This window comes from Brachypodium distachyon, chromosome 4 (genome assembly GCF_000005505.3).
Source record: "Brachypodium distachyon strain Bd21 chromosome 4, Brachypodium_distachyon_v3.0, whole genome shotgun sequence".
NCBI classification, from domain to species: domain Eukaryota; kingdom Viridiplantae; phylum Streptophyta; class Magnoliopsida; order Poales; family Poaceae; genus Brachypodium; species Brachypodium distachyon.
Window position 1 is genome coordinate 31,185,877 of NC_016134.3, and position 16,687 is coordinate 31,202,563.

The window sequence follows — 16,687 nt, forward strand, 5'->3', positions numbered from 1 at the left end:
TAAATGTTGCCCTATTCCTTATAACTATGTTGATTTAAATGGTATTTCCAAAATTTCAAAAAGATGATGCATTTCCACTTAATATTCCCCCAGTAACATCAGAAGGTTACAGCTCAACGAATCCAAGAGGTGGTGCAACAACCCATAAATAATGTAAAACAACAGAAGACATTTGAAGCAATTTTCATACTGATAATTCCCTTCCTGGATGGAGCTTCAGCGATGTCACGACACTTCCATCTCAGCATATCAACATAAGAGTTCAGCATTTTTCATTTCTAGGGTTAAACCTGCTGGTTTTTTGGCAGGACTCACTCTGTCTAGGACCACATAAGACCACAGCAAGAAAACTAGAGGGCCTTAAAGCAGCAGCAGCAGCAGCACGCAGATCAAATTTACAAACCAGAAAACCGAGCAAAAAAGGAAGAAGAACAAGAAACAAACACGCAGGACACACAAGCGCACACATGCACGCAAGAAAGCGCCATCCACGGTTGTCCAGGCCTGCAATTTACAACTGAACCTATTTCATCTCCAGGCAGCAGCTGAAACATCAGGCTCTTGCTCACCGCACCCTGCACGCTGGGACAGCAGGGGAGCATTTTGGGTTCGGGATGGGCCTGCAGTGAACGCTGTTCCCCGTTAGCCTACGGTGAATTCTGTAGTCAGGGAGGCCGCCAGCATGGGTAGACTGGACATCGCTGCCCTGTAACTGCAATGGCTCAAGGGTCTCGACGACGTCGCTCATCAGAGGCCTTGCCTTGGGGTTTTGGCTCAAGCAGTAGTATGCCAGGCTGCAGGCTTTGTGAGCGGCTCTAACTGAATACTGTCCCTCCAGTCTTGGGTCAATGATTTGGAGAAGCCTCCTCTTGTCATTCAGCTTGGGGCAGGCCCAGTCAACCAGGCTGTGCTCCCTGCTGGACCGTGACTTGTCGATGGACTTGCGCCCTGTTAGTAGCTCGAGAAGGACAACACCAAAGCTGTAGACATCACTTCTAGCAGTCAAGTGACCTGCTCGTGAGGTATAAACATGAGGACAATTCTCAAATTCTCAAAGAGAAATAAATATCACACATGGTTTGTTCACATTTTGCTAGGAAGTAATATTAACATAATGAGCAAATGGTACATATGTGATATCGTTTCATGCAGCAGAATAATGCTTTTGGACTGGACAATATGTCAATATGATGTTAAGAATTTCATGTCCAAATATTTTACTGGTACCTTGTAAGGAAGTTAGTGACCAAAGGAAATTAACAAAACGAGGACAGTACCGGTCATCACATATTCAGGGGCAGCATAACCATATGTTCCCATCACCCGAGTTGATACATGAGTCTGATCACCTTCTGGGCCAGCTTTTGCCAGGCCAAAGTCAGATAGTTTAGCAGTGTAATCCTGCAAATATAAATGTCATTATCTCAAACATATACGTATTTTCAGTGGATATGGATAGAACTGAGAAGCAAAAAACAGATGGATAAGTAATGAACACTCAACAGAGTCCAGCAGAATATTCGAGGTCTTGAAATCTCTGTAGATAACAGGCCTTTCAGCATTGTGGAGACAAGCCAACCCTTTGGCAGCTCCCAGTGCGATCGACATCCTAGTAGCCCAGGGTAATGAGGTAGCTGTTTCTGAGGGGAGGAAAATGAGAGATTGTGTCAGCAAAACTTATTTCCTCTCAGATGTATCTTTACTCTAACTCATAAACAACAGAGTGTGGTTGAATATTAGACTACATAATAGAAGGACAACGTAAGCATTTGCAGTCTAGCATGTTATTGCTTGTTCACTGGATAATAAACTACTACATAATAGGAAAGCAATAGCAGTTACATGTTGAAATAACCTGTTCACAGGATAACCTGGCATGATCTTTCTCAGGACCTATTTTTTAAAAATTGAACTGAATGCTGCCTGAATTGATTCTACTAGTAAGCATTTGCAACAAGTTGGAAGTTGATAGGAGATGCCAAGTGAATCTATTTTAGATCTCAGCAGAGAGAAATAACACAGCTATCCTATTGACCAAGAGCACTTAATTCAAAAACAAGAGTGCTTAACTAAAAAACAGAGATGCCAGATTAAAAAGGTTAGTTTGCACCAAGAGTGCTTAATTGAAAAACAACATATTCTGTTGACCAGTTTGTGATTAGCTCATGGCATTATATCAGTACCAAGGTATTAGAGAGAAGTGAGAGGATAGAATATGTTGAAATACGGTGCCACAGAAGTTGCAAAGTAGCATAAGCATTACTTCGGAATAAGTGGTTCTCTAGACTTCCACGAAACATGAACTCATAGACAAGCAGCCTGTGTTCATCTTCGCAGCAATATCCAATCAACTTTACTAGATTTGGATGCCTCAGCTGCCCCAGGAAATTAACCTCAGTCTGACCAAGAAAAAAAAAAGAGTAAGCATATTGACAACTTGTCAGCAAAAGCAAAACAGTGAGTTAGCAATATGCACAAAAACTCCAGAACAGTTTGATATCATTGTCTTAGCAGTCATCTACAATTACATATGAATTTAAGTCTCTTTGGTCCGTAATGTCGCTTGTTATGAGCATGCTTAATGGTACAAATGCGCATTTTCCATTCTTTCTTCATAAGCATACCAAACATAAAGTGTTTTTGCTACAATTCTGGCTTACCAAAAATAAATTTTGCAAGTAATCTTCATTTGGTCAGTATTTTTTTGGTAAGGATGCTTGCTAGAATCATCAGCGTGACTACATGTGCATGGATAATTGGATATGCATGTATGTAGAATCTGCAGACATCACAGGAGAACGTGCATAACAGATATACGAAAATTCTTGTATAATGATCAAAATTTACGGATGCACATGTACACAACACTATTGATCATGACAAAATACTGAACAACTAGGTGACTCACAAGCCATTCTCTGTGTCCTTGATGTCCATCTTTGTTGAGCACCTTGACGGCAACAGGCAGCGATTTCAGACCAACCCTGACATTCTCATCTATGTAACCCTTGTAAACAGTCCCAAAGCCTCCTTCACCGAGAACATAATCCACACGAAAGCTCTTTGTGATTGTTTCAAGCTCAAACAATGTGAAGGCAATCACATTGTTATATATTGAAATGTCCTTGACATCTTCGATTTTGCCAGGTGTCGAAGGGTCACTTATATCCGACGAGGTGCGGTTGTGCTTCCTATCTGCAAGAGGGTTCTTGGCAGAATGCTGCAGCAAGTGGAGCTGCTGAACTGAAGACATTGCATTTGCAGCAACAAGAACGAGATAAAAAAAAATTCTGGTAAGTGCAAGTTGTTATTAAGTATATGAAGATAAAGCTTACAAGAAATTGTATACTCAAAAGGTAAAAAAGCACAAAAGGAGCAAGGGGTAAACAGGTCAGGACCAGGGGACCAGATCTACTGCAAGGTTTGCATGCCATAAACAAAGCTTCAAATTGCTCTCAAGCGATGCAACTAGCAAGAAAAGATTATGTTTATTCCACTTGCAGGATCATGATTAGATTTTCTGGGAAACTGAAGTGAGTCAAAAGTGAGCACTGAAATTGCAGCCCCAATTGGGCCAAGTGCCTGTAGATTTCCCCAATGAAGACCATCAAGCAGAATTTCTGGTGCAGAAATCAAGAGGATAAGAGAAATCACAGGAGAAGGGCAGCTCGGACACCAAGTGCAGCGGAGGACAAATCACAGATCAGCGGCCTAGAAATATCACCAGGAAAGAAATTCCAAAATAAGAGCCTGTCGAGACGAAGGCTTCCACCAAAAAAAGGATGGAACTTGAGTAAATGCAGATGCTATCCCGAAATCCCTTGCTCAACTAAACGAAGGAAAAAAAGGCACAAATTTCGAACAGACTAAAAAATATAATCCGCGCACAGCAGACCCAGGAAAAATCCAGCTAAATTTCGCTACCAAAACCACCCAATCCGAAGAACAGAGGAGGAAAGATTGTGCGATTCCGTCCGTTCCGCGCCGACAAAGAGATCCCAGGAACTCGACAAACGCCTCATCGCCGGAGATCAAATTTCCACGCAATTCGCCCGAGATCCCGGCGACCACCCGCCCCCAGAACCGGCGAAGAACAGCATCCACCCGAGAAATTCCCAGGAAATCTCCAAGCGGCAAGCAAAGCAAAGGAAGGAAGGAACCGAAGCAGGGCAGAGGCGGATGGATACCATGCGCGTGCGCGGCGACGACGGCATTCTCCTCCCGCGTGCCGCAGTTCCCCATCGCCGCGGCTTCTCCTCGCCGGCGTCGCCTTGGTTGAAGAAGTACGGGTTGATGCAAGAGAGGCGGTACTGGTTGTGGTGGTCAAGGCCCAGACTCTCATCCTCGGCGGTGCGCCGGCGCCATGCACCTCGAAGCGGCAGCGAGCTGAGCCGTGCGTGCGATGCGAGGAGAGCAAGGCGGAGGCGGAGGCAAGCGGCGAAGGCGGCCGGCAGCCGCGTGAGCGAGATGGAGACGGCAAGTGAGGGGAGGAAGGAAAGGGACGATTTTTCTGTTGGGGCCGTCGTCTGATGAGAGTGAGAAGGTCTTTTCTTGGCATCAAGGAGTCAAGGTCTTCTTGAGGAGTTATTATTACTTGCCGGCATTTCACTTTGGTAAGTTGACTTTTTTTATGAAAAATGTTTTTTTGTTTAGAAGAAAATACCGAGAGTGTTTTTTCTGACCTATGGAGGATCACTGAACTCACGCTCACAAGCGACAGCGACGGTTACGACACTGGACTTAGGTCGTTAAAGTCGCGTCGAAAAATACACCTTCTAGGAGGCAGATAAGGAGCCATACGGACGGTGCCGTACGGAGCACTACCAGGTGGGGCCGAGTACGGCACCCGCCGTACATCACGGGATCCTATCCCCACCCTCTAGGATTTTAAACGCTCTTAAGTTAAGAAAAAACAAATGTAAACTTCTATTTATGGATCTTTGACCTATGGAGGGATCACGACCCCACACAACAGCAATGGTTACGGCACTGGCCTTACATCGCTAAAGCCGCGTCAAAAAATACACCTTCTAGGAGGCAGCACAGGAACTGTATGGGCGGTGCTGTACGGGGCACTACCGGATGGGGCTGAGTACGTCACCTGCCGTACATCTCGGGGAGCATGTTTCCACCCTCTAGGATTCTAAACGCTCTTAAGTTAAGGAAAAACAAATGTAAACTTCTATTTATGGATCCTTGACCTTTGGAGGGATCACCGACCCCACACGGCAGCAACGGTTATGGCATTGGCCTTACATCGCTAAAGCCGCGTCGAAAAATACACCTTCTAGGAGGTAGCGCAGGAGCTGTATGGGCGGTGTTGTACGGGGCACCGCCAAATGGGGCTAAGTACGTCACCCACCATATCACGGGGAGCATGTTTCCACCCTCTAGGATTCTAAACGCTCTTAAGTTAAGAAAAAACAAATGTAAACTTCTATTTATGGATCCTTGACCTTCGGAGGGATCACCGACCCCCACATGGCAGCAACGGTTACGGCGCTGGTCTTGCGTCGCTAAACCCGCATCGAAAAATACACCCTTTAGTACGTAGCTCAAGAGCCGTACGCCCGGTGTTGTACGGGGCACTACTAGGTGGGCCACCCTCTAGAGCTCAATAGGCTCTTAAATTAAGAAATAAATAAATATAAACTTCTATTTATTTTATTTTTGGAATGGAGAGGTACAATCTAACAGGATGATGGTATTAATCCAAATGACTTTATTGCAAATTCGATCTCACTAGACTCAAGCAGACATGACGATGTAACCACACATTTGTTTTAAGAATCCCACTATCAAAGATAGATCTTGCCGCGGGTTTCCGTCGTGAGAAATTAATTTGCAGAAAAAACAAGCACATCTCTTTCAAACATTATACAAATATCCCTTAAAATACAATCACATTGTTTTTCTTTCTCCTATTTCCTCAAGCATGTTCACCGAAACGTTCACACCCGAACATATCCATTTAGAAACAAGACATGCCGCGGTACCTTTTATTGAAAAAATTATTCATCGGAGCGAGAAAAGCACAATAGTAAAATTTAGTTACAAGCATAAACATAGGAGTATAATTCCAAATTTATTGAATTCATCTCCGTTAGGCACACACACATGCACTGATCTCTTCTCTTCACTTCATCATGGAGGCAAAAAAGAAAAACGAGGATCACTGGACAGATAATTAATTAAATTACTTGTGTTCATCCATATGCATATATGCATCACACGGGTGCATGCGAGCCAAGTGGCAACTGGCATCTGTCATTTTTTTCTTTCTTTCTTTTTTCAAATATTTATATGGGATCGAAAAAGCAAAGCAGAGATATGGTATATATTTTAATATATATACTGTATCTGCATGTGCCAGGAAAAGGAAAGAAGATCTTCTTCTTTTTCTTTTCTGCATTGGAATTGACGAAAGCTGATGATATCTCACCACTGGCTGACTGCGTGCTCACCACTAGAATATCTATCTGTAATTCATTAAGAAATGGTAAATATGCTTTAGTTTACGGATCTCGAGGACGGTTAGTTAGCTAAACTGGGTCTAAAGCACCGCTTGTGCGTGCGTTGTCCACGAAGTTGTTGTTATCCGTCGTGATTTGACTATTAACATTGAGAAACTAAGCTAAATATGGGTTTCTCTATTCATATATATACTCCCTCCGTACTGAAATAAGTGACGTGGATTTGCATAAGAAACTACTTCGTCCGTCCAACAAAATATGTTTCAAGTTTGTCAAAATTTGGATATATCTAAACATGACTTGATGTATAAATGTATTTAAATTTGGTCAAAGTCGAGACATCTTTTGCTGGACAGAGAGAATATACAAATCCACGCACGTCGCTTATTTTGGGACGGAGAGAGGATCACACTTCAAATAATAACAGATTAGGAAATCCTTAATTCAATTCGAAGACACATAGCTCCTTTTCCACTAAAAATTAGTATCAAGCCTAAAATATTTCAGATGATCTAGGCGCTAGAGAAAAAGCATAATACAGAGGAACTGAAGAGCAGCTGGCTACTGGCTCCAATCATGTCGGAAGCTAAGCTAAGCCACTTACAGATGGTACGCAGCAATGCATGCATGCAACCACGATGATTACTTTTGCAAAGCCACCCTCAATTACAATTTACAATGATCAGGATACCATGCAGGGGGTCTCCTCAACTGTCGCTTTGATCCGTAAGATTTGTAAAAGAACGAAATCGGAAAAAGATAAATATTGAACATTGAAATGTCATGTATACTGAATTCTATATGATTGAAAAACTACAGGAATTAGCATTTTGGCACATTAACAGAAGAAACAAAAGGACTTCTAGCCTGGATTTTTTTCCTCAAAAATAGAATGCAACCGAGTCATTAGAGAAATCGACACAAGGAAAGTTCCTAAGCATTCAAATCCTCCAAAAAAAAATCCACGGAATTTCTTTGAATATCTCTCCCCATGCCAAAGACATAATTATATATCTTTTGTGCAAGGCACGTGTGTTATATATGGATAGAGGAACCCGTAGAAATGGGGAGTAATTAACATAATAGAATTGGATCTGTTTAATTTAGCAAGGGACCCCCATTTTTTGGAATGGAAATCAAACACACAAATGCGAGTGAGCGTCTGACATGTGGGAGTGTGTGTCTGTCTCTGGGATGTGCGGCAGATGGATCTTGAGCTTGTCCCACACCATCCGTGCTGATAGTGACACCCTCTCCCTTTTATTTTATTTTTCTGCTATTTTTGCTCCCCACTCCATTATTATCAATACAAAGGCAAATCTTAATCCAGGACCTTTGGGGGCGGGGGGCTCATGCAGACAGTTATGAAAAGATTAATTTTGTTAATGACGTTTGAAGAAAAAACACTCATCCAAATACTCCCTCCGTCCAAAAACAAGTGACATTGATTTGTATAGATTCTTATGCAATTCACGTCACTTATTTCATGACGGTGGGAGTAGTAAAAAAGTTTTTTTTAATGAAGTTGGAAGAAAAAGAAACATGCAAATAGCCATGAAAACGTCATGCAAGTAATCATTAAAATGGATTATTTTTGTTTAATGAAGTTGGAGAAAAGCTAACAAGTAGTACATAATGTGAACCAAGTATTTCCCAAAATGATCAGATGATTTTTTTAGAATGTTTTTCAGCAGGATAAATTTGTCTTCTTTCCTTCCTTCCTCAGGATAATTTGAACTTGATTTGTTACCGATCTTTCAACCTCTTTCGCAGCCATTTATTTGCATTCTGTTTCCAAGCACGAAAGCTAAGTAAGGCTTTCAGTGCAACCACTAAAAATCTATACATTTCAGATCACACCTACACTGCATATAGGTAGGTCCAACAATCCAGGAAGAAGCAAAATGATTTCCAAATCCAAATCAGAGCAAGCACTCCAGTCCATTGCGAGCTCAGGCGGCGACAACTGTCACGCCGCAGCTGCAGCAGATCACCTCATCATGTCAGGTAAAGAAGAAAAAAACTTGGAGACAGATGTCACAGTCCAGATCAAAATCAAAAGCCAAACCACATTGCTGGGGAGCAAAATTGCAGACCAATGGCCAGCACACAGTGAAAAGTTGCTTCTCACAAGAGAGAGCCAGCACAGGCAGGCAGCCCCAGCTGCTGCTCAAATCCACACTATTTGGAGATCTCACAGGTAAAGCATCGCTTTCGGTGCGGCAACCGGACCCCATGGACAGAAACAGGCCACCTGGCAACTTTCTAGTTTTAGTTAGCTACCATTTTGTCAAGATTGCTGATAGATCTCGAATGTGTCACCAGACCGCAACAAAACCAAACAGCCAGGTGTACCATCGGACCGGACCCAGGTTACTGTCACCGACCAGCGACCGACATAACATCAGTTAGTCCATGTTCGTTATAAGATCAGGACACAGGTCCACCAAATATATGAGAAAATGACTCACATTGGATGCCCACCAAACAAGAGGATCAGGGAATCAAAACAGTTAAATCAACAGGTAACGGCGTTTCGTGTTTACTGCAATTCTGAAAGCATTATAGATCTCAAAAAGAACTCAGCCGGTAACAGCAGCCATGACCGTGAAAGCCGGTACACAGGGAGGAATATGGTAGGGATACTGAAAGTGGATGGAGGAACTCCTCCAGGCTCCCCTGATTCAGAACCACTGCCTGTCACTCAGCAAGGTTGCATCTGAAGCTACTAAGCTATATCAGCAACATGGGAAAGGTGCGACGGAACGGTAAAATTGTGGGTCACCTATCGGTTGCATTTCTGACGGGGTGTTACAGCCTCAGTCGATCAGTGAAATGTTCTTCAGAAAGAATCTGTTCATAATTTACTCTCCATTGACAAAGCTTTTACTGTCGTAGTACTTCTTTTCGCTGGCTTCCTTCTTCTCATTCCGTTTCTGCACAAAGCAGCACCACATACCAAACGTGAATAAAACCACACCAGATATGTGGACCAGAATAAATGCAAACCATATCAACCCCCACACCAGAGAACGTGTTGCTGAGCATAGTTATAGCAGGAAATATTGGTCCCGGGAAGACAGACAAATATTTAATGCTACACATCCAAAGTGATTTACTGGGGCACTGATGCACTATCGTAAACAGCAGTAGAAAATAACTCATGTATGCACAACATTGATATGAAGAGGACAAAAGGCAAATCACATTTACATGGCCGAGGATGCGTAGTACTGCAAACAGCACACGGAGGACGAAAATTCCATCCAGCAATCTAATCCAAAAATAAATGATGGTTACCTGGTAGGCTTCATGGTTAGAAACTATCCTCCTTATAATGGTACTAGTGGTGATGTCCAAAGGGCTGTCCAGCTTATGATAAATGCCCATGGCAATTGGAACAGCATATGGATTGGAATCATCCTGATAAGTGCACAAGCTATAATGATCAATTCTTAAGGTTCAATATTTGCACATGCCAAGAAAAGTAGAGCTTAGTTACCTCTGTATAGTCCATGTTCTCAGCTATAGTTCCATGAACGACCAATGAAATATTAAATGTGGTAATCTGTACAAAAAAACAGAAGTCAGAGAACTCCTGATTCCTGGCGCACATTACATGATGTACTACAACTGCAGCTGGTGGTTTATAAACGATGTTGGATATCAACACATAAGGTTAGACAGTATGTTATACAGGTGAAGCTATATAGATTACTATTTTTTTTTAATAGAACATGGCTTGATTGTTCTACCTTCAATTGTTTGCAGGCTTAGTTAGGTGCCTTCTACTGAGCAGAATGACCATTTTTTTCTTCTCTATTTACTACTTTGATATGGCTCTATGAGGAGTGTCTTTGATTTGGAGATGATTCCAGAGTTAACAGCTGCACTGAAACCTAGCGGCAAACCATGGTTGGCATTGCAGCTTAGATTGGACAATGCGACCAACCAGAAAACACAATCTCCTTGAAAGCAAGGCACTGGCTCATCATTTCTCAATGAAGATCAAGCTAAAGGATACTAGTAAAGCTAGAGGCTGCGGAAGGCTATGGGCCTGTCTTCCATAAAAAATGCTATCCTATGGAAACCCCTTCTCTGTCGATTTCATGTTTATCTTTCCTTTTGTAGTCAACTAATTATCATACTCTGTTCATATATCTACCTAAATGAATACTTGACGAGAAATTAGAATTTAACTGGTACAGCATAAATGCCATATCATCAAGCCTTTTATACTGCAATTATACAATGGCACAATGGCATGGTTCTTAGAGGAATAGACAGCTCACCATGTCTTTTGAAATGTCCCATGGAGCACCAATGATCACTTCATCAACATAACGACATGCCAAAACACTCAAACTTCGCTCATGAAGGTTCATGATTGGGCGATGTGGTCCTCGAGTTGAACTGGCAGATATATAGTATGCATGAATGTCAAAATAAATAAAGAATGTTGTTAAAAAGAATTGATTAGAGAAGTTATGCTTCAACAAAACACTATGAGTCTAAACCAAATGACTATAAACTAAGAATGTTGCAAAACAAATGAACTGTATAAGCTTCGTAACTTGCAAACGCTTAAGAGTAAAGGAGATACAACTGTAGTATTACCTTATGGTCTGATCTGTGTGAATACCCACAAGCAAGAAATCTCCAAGCTCTCGAGCAAGCCGCAATATCTACGTAGAAGAAACTATAAATACACAGATAATATGAGTATGTTTTGAAGATTTAAGTTCAGTTTGCTCCCTCCGGTAAGAACTGAAAAAAAAACATGACCAAGACATGCATATTTGCAAGTGCATCCGAATGCTGAAAAAGATGTCATAGTCTACCTCAACGTGACCAGCATGGAACAGATCAAATGCACCGTCTATGTAAACTATCCGAGAATCTGGTCCTGGACCCTGCATTGGTAAAGCTTAGTTAAGAGGAATAAAAAACAAGCTGAGAAAGAAGCAGTAGTTCTATCAAGTAGCATAGCATGAATTATCACCAGTTTCCAAGATGTGGAACTATATTCGACAAAATATTATGATAAGGAGTGAATAGTTGATCTTATTCCCTCTGTCCCATATTAAGTGACTTTCTATTACATGTATCTAGACGCTTTTTAGACATAGATACATCCATATTTGGGCAAATTTGAGTCACTTAATATGGGACGGAGGGAGTACAATATTTTCTGATGATTAAAGGATACAAGACCTTTTATGATTTGTAACTCTCAACTCTCAACTCAGACCCACTAAACTGGAGTGGCAATCAAATAGCATGTGACTAAGTGGTGAAGCACACCGCGAGACCAAGTGACTACTGACTACCTCCCCCCTCAGTCTCTCAAGTCCTCATTCATGCCTGTTAGCGCACCAAATTAAAAGCTTAATTTTCTTTAGAAAAACATAACACTGGTCAGAGGAAGTTTTTATCTACAGTTCAACAGACAAATATCTGCCTAGGTAAAACATGTACAGTCTGAATTATAAGACGAATTAAATGTAGCGGTCTATTCTCACCACAAATGACCTGTCTTTTTGCATAGAGATTATCACAACTCATAAGTAGACACCTACAAATAGATTCTAATATCAAGACTAGGTGATAAACCATGTTGCACAGGCTCATGAAATATTCATTACACATAAGTAAATAATGTCTTGATGCATGGGAAGCTGTGAAACTGTAGAAGTTATACCTTGCTATTTGAGAACTGAACTATTCGACGAGATGTGGGAAGAAAATGAGATATTTTTGTTCCACTGCCAGATCCACTATCATCAACATTCTGACCATGCCCATGACTGAACTGCCTTTGCAGTGAAGAGTGGCTTTGACTATCAGAAGCTGGCCTCTCTCTGACACAAAGAAGCATTCTTCCTGCAATTAAGAAAGGTAGGCTCAAAATGACAGAAAAATCTTTTCATCGCCATCAATATTTGCTTACTGGAAATGACCAACTCATTGGTTCCGAATGTAAATTGTGCTCCATACCGCCCTGGCCCAAAAATGGATATAACAGCAAATTGTGGTGGATTGTCATGGTGCTAACAAGAGAACAGCACGAGTTTTGATGACATCTATGAAACTACTGTCAAATGGTTTCCTAAAGTGGCACATTAGGAGAAATCATGTAAGAAAATTTAATGAACAGTAAGCTTGTCAAAATAGGTTTCTAGTTGAAGAAACTGCAATATTACAGATCACTATGAGATTTGGTCACCAAAGAGAACTTGCAACTAAGAACTGGAACCAAGATCATTGCCTTTGGACTTTCAGACTTCAATTTCAGTATCACAATTAAAAAATCATTTAACACAGAAAAGAGAAAAACAAAGCAGAATCAGTACCAACAATGTCTGTCGTTGACACTCCCTCGGTTCTTTTAATCTGCTTGTATCTGCCAGCCTTTTTGGCAAGGGCGTATGCATCAGTTCCGTCTGGGAGCAGGCAAGGATCATCACCATGGATAATGTAATCTATATTATACTCATTGAATAGCTTGTTCATGAAATCTTCAGTTATGGCATATGGTGCATCTGGAATGACATCGTCCACCCATTTCACAGCACGAACCATTTTCATCCTGTAGTATGAAAAAGAAAAGGAAACTTTGCAAATAAGAAATTTATTCTAAACATACTAGAAATTTAGGGATTGATACCATGATGCATCAAAGAACCAAAAGCAAGACATGATAGAAATGCCTAAAATCCCATAAGGCCAGGCCTAAACAGTGCTGATGGCAATATCTCGCATTGTCAACACTAGCTGCCCACCAGAGCACATAAAAACCCTGAATTGTTCTTGAGTTTGGCAGATTACAGAATCCAGAAGTAGAGAAACAGTAAGTTGTGCCCATTGGAACAAAATGTTTGGGTGGCTAAAGGTGGCAACAATCTTACAGTACATCACATAAGCACAATAATAGCATCAAGTATTATTTTTTTTCATGCAAAATAACCACACCAATAGTACTTCCAGTAACCATAACTTAGAGCCACTTTCCATAGTTACTAATCACCAAATGGGCCAATGCTAACATTCTCAGCCACCACAATAATATCTAAGAGAACGTAAAAAAAGGTCTGCCTAACCCATAAAACATCATCCTAGAATTCAACCACAAAAATAAAATAAAAGGTAAACTGAGATGCAACCGCCTCAGCAGACGCATTCAAGTCACACAATGACACCAAAAGCTGGTCCTGAGTCATGGCAATGAGCAACAACCAAAAGCGTTCCCCAGCAATTTGTGTTGCTGTACGAATAGAAATTAAAACGAGACCCATAATTAGCACCAACCTAACGAGAAATCGTTACCTTGATTCTACTGTACTGTCATGATAAAAAAATGTTGGGGGTTCTAACCGTAGCAGGAAATCTTATATAGTACCATGACGCAAGAGCACACTAGAATTATGTTATGGAACTAGTACTAGTTCATTTTAGAAACATGCTACGGGGTAAGATTTTTTGCTTTAAAAAAGCAGAGTGGAAATGAATGGAATGAGACGGGCACCTCTCGTGGAGCGGCGTGACGGGGGGTCCCTTGTTGGCGGTGATCTCGTCGTCGCTGACGACGCCGACGACGAGCTCGTCCCCGAGCGCTCGCGCCTGGCGCAGCGCGTTGCAGTGGCCGTAGTGCATCATGTCGAAGCAGCCGTCCATGTAGACCCGGACGGGCCGGCGGCGGCGGCCCCGGGGCCGCAGCCGCAGCAGCGCGTCCACGGGCGCCGGCAAGGGCAGCGCCGCGGGGCCCGCGCCCAGGTGGAGCGCCACCACCGACGCCCCCAGCACGATCCCGCCGATCACGCACGCCGCCACCGTCCGCGCGCCGCTCCCTCCCGCCGCGTCCATGGCTGAAGCCGGGAGCAGGAAGAGCGAGAGAAGAGCAGAGCAGTGCGCGTGCTCGGGTTGCTTCTGCCCGCGCGAATGGCGGCGGGATCTTTTCTAGGGTTACGGATCCGGGCTTGCGGCGGCTGGATGGCTCGTCGCCATGGGAGATCGATGGATGCCAAGGAGGGAGAGGAGCTTCTGCTGTGCTCTGCGGGCCGGTTTGACTCGCTGCCGCATGGGCCCGGCCTGTCAGTGACAGACTGTCGTCGGCAGTACAGTAAATGAAATGCACACGTGCCAGTCATAAATTTGCCAGCATAAGTTGCTCAGATTTTTAATTCCCATTCTTTGTTTCTTTTCCCTAAAAGAGATATTATTCGCATTCTTAAACCAGCACCAAACTTGAAAATGTATACTATTTTGATTTTAGTTTTCAAGACACACGAATTTTCAAATGCGGTATGTATGGCTACGCTCGCCATGGTCAGATCGGTTGTCCATCTTTCGACGAACAGTGAAAGATCCTATTTATATAGATGCTTGGAATGATACTCTAGCAAGAATATTTGGGCAAACGAGGTATTCTGACGTTTGAGCGCCTTCGAGTGGTAATTTTCACGGATCATCCATCCCTCTTTCTCATGTCGCTTTACACCTACAGCTGACGATATCAAGCGACAATCGATCATTATTTATATTTCAAACAATTCTGGCTCGTAGATTAAACCATCTGGATTCCTACAATTTTTCCTCTTAAAACATTGCTAGCATTTCTATGTACCGTTGGAACACATGAGCTGGGAAACATTGCCTAGTTGGTGGATTCTTTGTCTTAAGCCCTGAAGAGAACAACAAGACTCTTTCATCGGAAAGCTACCTGGCGTGCAAAGAAAAACAATATTTCGATGCTGCAGCGCATGGATGGTTCAGTGACTGAAGATATTGCAGAGATTGAATCTATGGCTACGGAGTTCTTCAAAAACCTGTTCACTGCTGATGCGGCTGTCCAGCCAGACCACCTTATTAGCTGCATTGACAGGAAAGTGGACGGCAATATGAACCAGTCTCTGTGCAAGCCTTTAACGGATGAGGAGATTAGCGACGCCCTCTTTCAAATCGGGCCGCTGAAAGTGCCGGGCTCGGACGGCTTTCCGGCCCGCTTCTACCAGCGCAATTGGGCTACTCTGAAGCATAGTATCATCGCGGCTGTTAAAAAGTTCTTCGATATTGGGATTATGCCGGATGGTGTTAATGATACGGTGATCGCCCTGATCCCCAAGGTAAAGAGCTCGACTTGCCTGAAAGATTTTCGCCCTATTAGCTTATGCAATGTGATTTACAAAGTGGTTTCAAAGTGCATGGTTAACCGGCTGCGGCCACTTCTTAATGAGGTAATCTCTGGTGCTCAGAGCGCCTTCGTCCCGGGGAGAATGATAACTGATAATGCCATAATTGCTTTCGAATGCTTCTATGCTATCCAACACGGCTCCCAGAGTGGGGAATATTGTGCGTGCAAGTTGGATCTAGCGAAAGCTTACGACCGAGTCGACTGGGGCTTATGGACCATGTCTTGTGTGACCTCTGTTAGATATGCGGTCAAGGTGAATGGACAGGTGCTGGACAGTTTTAAACTGTCTCGCGGGCTTCGCCAGGGAGATCCCCTGTCTCCTTTTCTGTTCCTGTTTGTTGCCGATGGCCTTTCCTCGCTAATTGCAAAAGGTGTTGAGGATGCATCCTGGCAGGAGCTTAAAATCATGAGGCGGGGACCTGGTATTTCCCATCTGCTCTTTGCCGATGATAGCTTATTATTCTTCCAAGCAAATGAGGACCAAGCCCAGGTGGTGAAGGGTATATCTTGTCTGTGTATGAGAAATGTACTGGTCAGTTGTTGAGCCCGGCAAAATGCTCTATCCTGCTGGGCAAGAATGTCTCACAAGATAATGATCAGATTGTGTCGAGCATTTTGGGCGTCACAAACGTCACCTTTGAGGAGAAGTATCTCGGGCTCCCGGTGCCGGATGGTACTATGAAGAATGGCCAGTTCCAGACAGTGAAGGAGAAGGCTAGCAAGAGGTTGAATGATTGGTCTGAGAAATATCTCTCTGCAGGAGGAAAGGAAGTTTTGATCAAATCCGTCATACAAGCGTTTCCTACATATTCCATGAGCGTGTTTAAGTTCTCAAAAGGGCTGTGTGAGGATCTGGAGCATATCACCAGGAACTTCTGTGGGGGGATGAAGAAAATAGGAGAAAAATCCATTGGCTTGCTTGGGACAAGCTCATCCGGCCTAAATCGAGGGGGGTATGGGTTTCAGAGATATGGCGCTCTTTAATCAAGCTCTTCTTGCAAAACAAGCGTGGCGTCTTATTGCA

At 42.9% G+C, this 16,687-nt stretch overlaps 2 protein-coding genes across 2 annotated transcripts; both read right to left on the reverse strand.

Annotated features, from left to right (window-relative positions):
• Nucleotides 1–53: 53 nt before the first annotated feature.
• On the reverse strand, nt 54–4,541 carry LOC100834354 (probable serine/threonine-protein kinase PBL8). Its single transcript, XM_003577812.4, has 6 exons — nt 4,188–4,541; nt 2,909–3,243; nt 2,264–2,399; nt 1,504–1,640; nt 1,278–1,401; nt 54–1,011 (listed from the first exon to the last, which is right to left on the reverse strand). The coding sequence occupies exons 1-6, from the start codon at nt 4,240–4,242 to the stop codon at nt 566–568; spliced, it is 1,233 nt and encodes a 410-aa protein (XP_003577860.1). The 5' UTR covers nt 4,243–4,541; the 3' UTR covers nt 54–565.
• Nucleotides 4,542–8,926: 4,385 nt separating this feature from the next.
• Nucleotides 8,927–14,536, reverse strand: LOC100834656 (ethanolamine-phosphate cytidylyltransferase). The gene is made up of 9 exons (XM_003577813.4): nt 13,999–14,536; nt 12,827–13,062; nt 12,175–12,356; nt 11,315–11,386; nt 11,091–11,158; nt 10,766–10,886; nt 9,976–10,041; nt 9,774–9,896; nt 8,927–9,409 (listed from the first exon to the last, which is right to left on the reverse strand). The coding sequence occupies exons 1-9, from the start codon at nt 14,334–14,336 to the stop codon at nt 9,338–9,340; spliced, it is 1,278 nt and encodes a 425-aa protein (XP_003577861.1). The 5' UTR covers nt 14,337–14,536; the 3' UTR covers nt 8,927–9,337.
• Nucleotides 14,537–16,687: the final 2,151 nt, after the last annotated feature.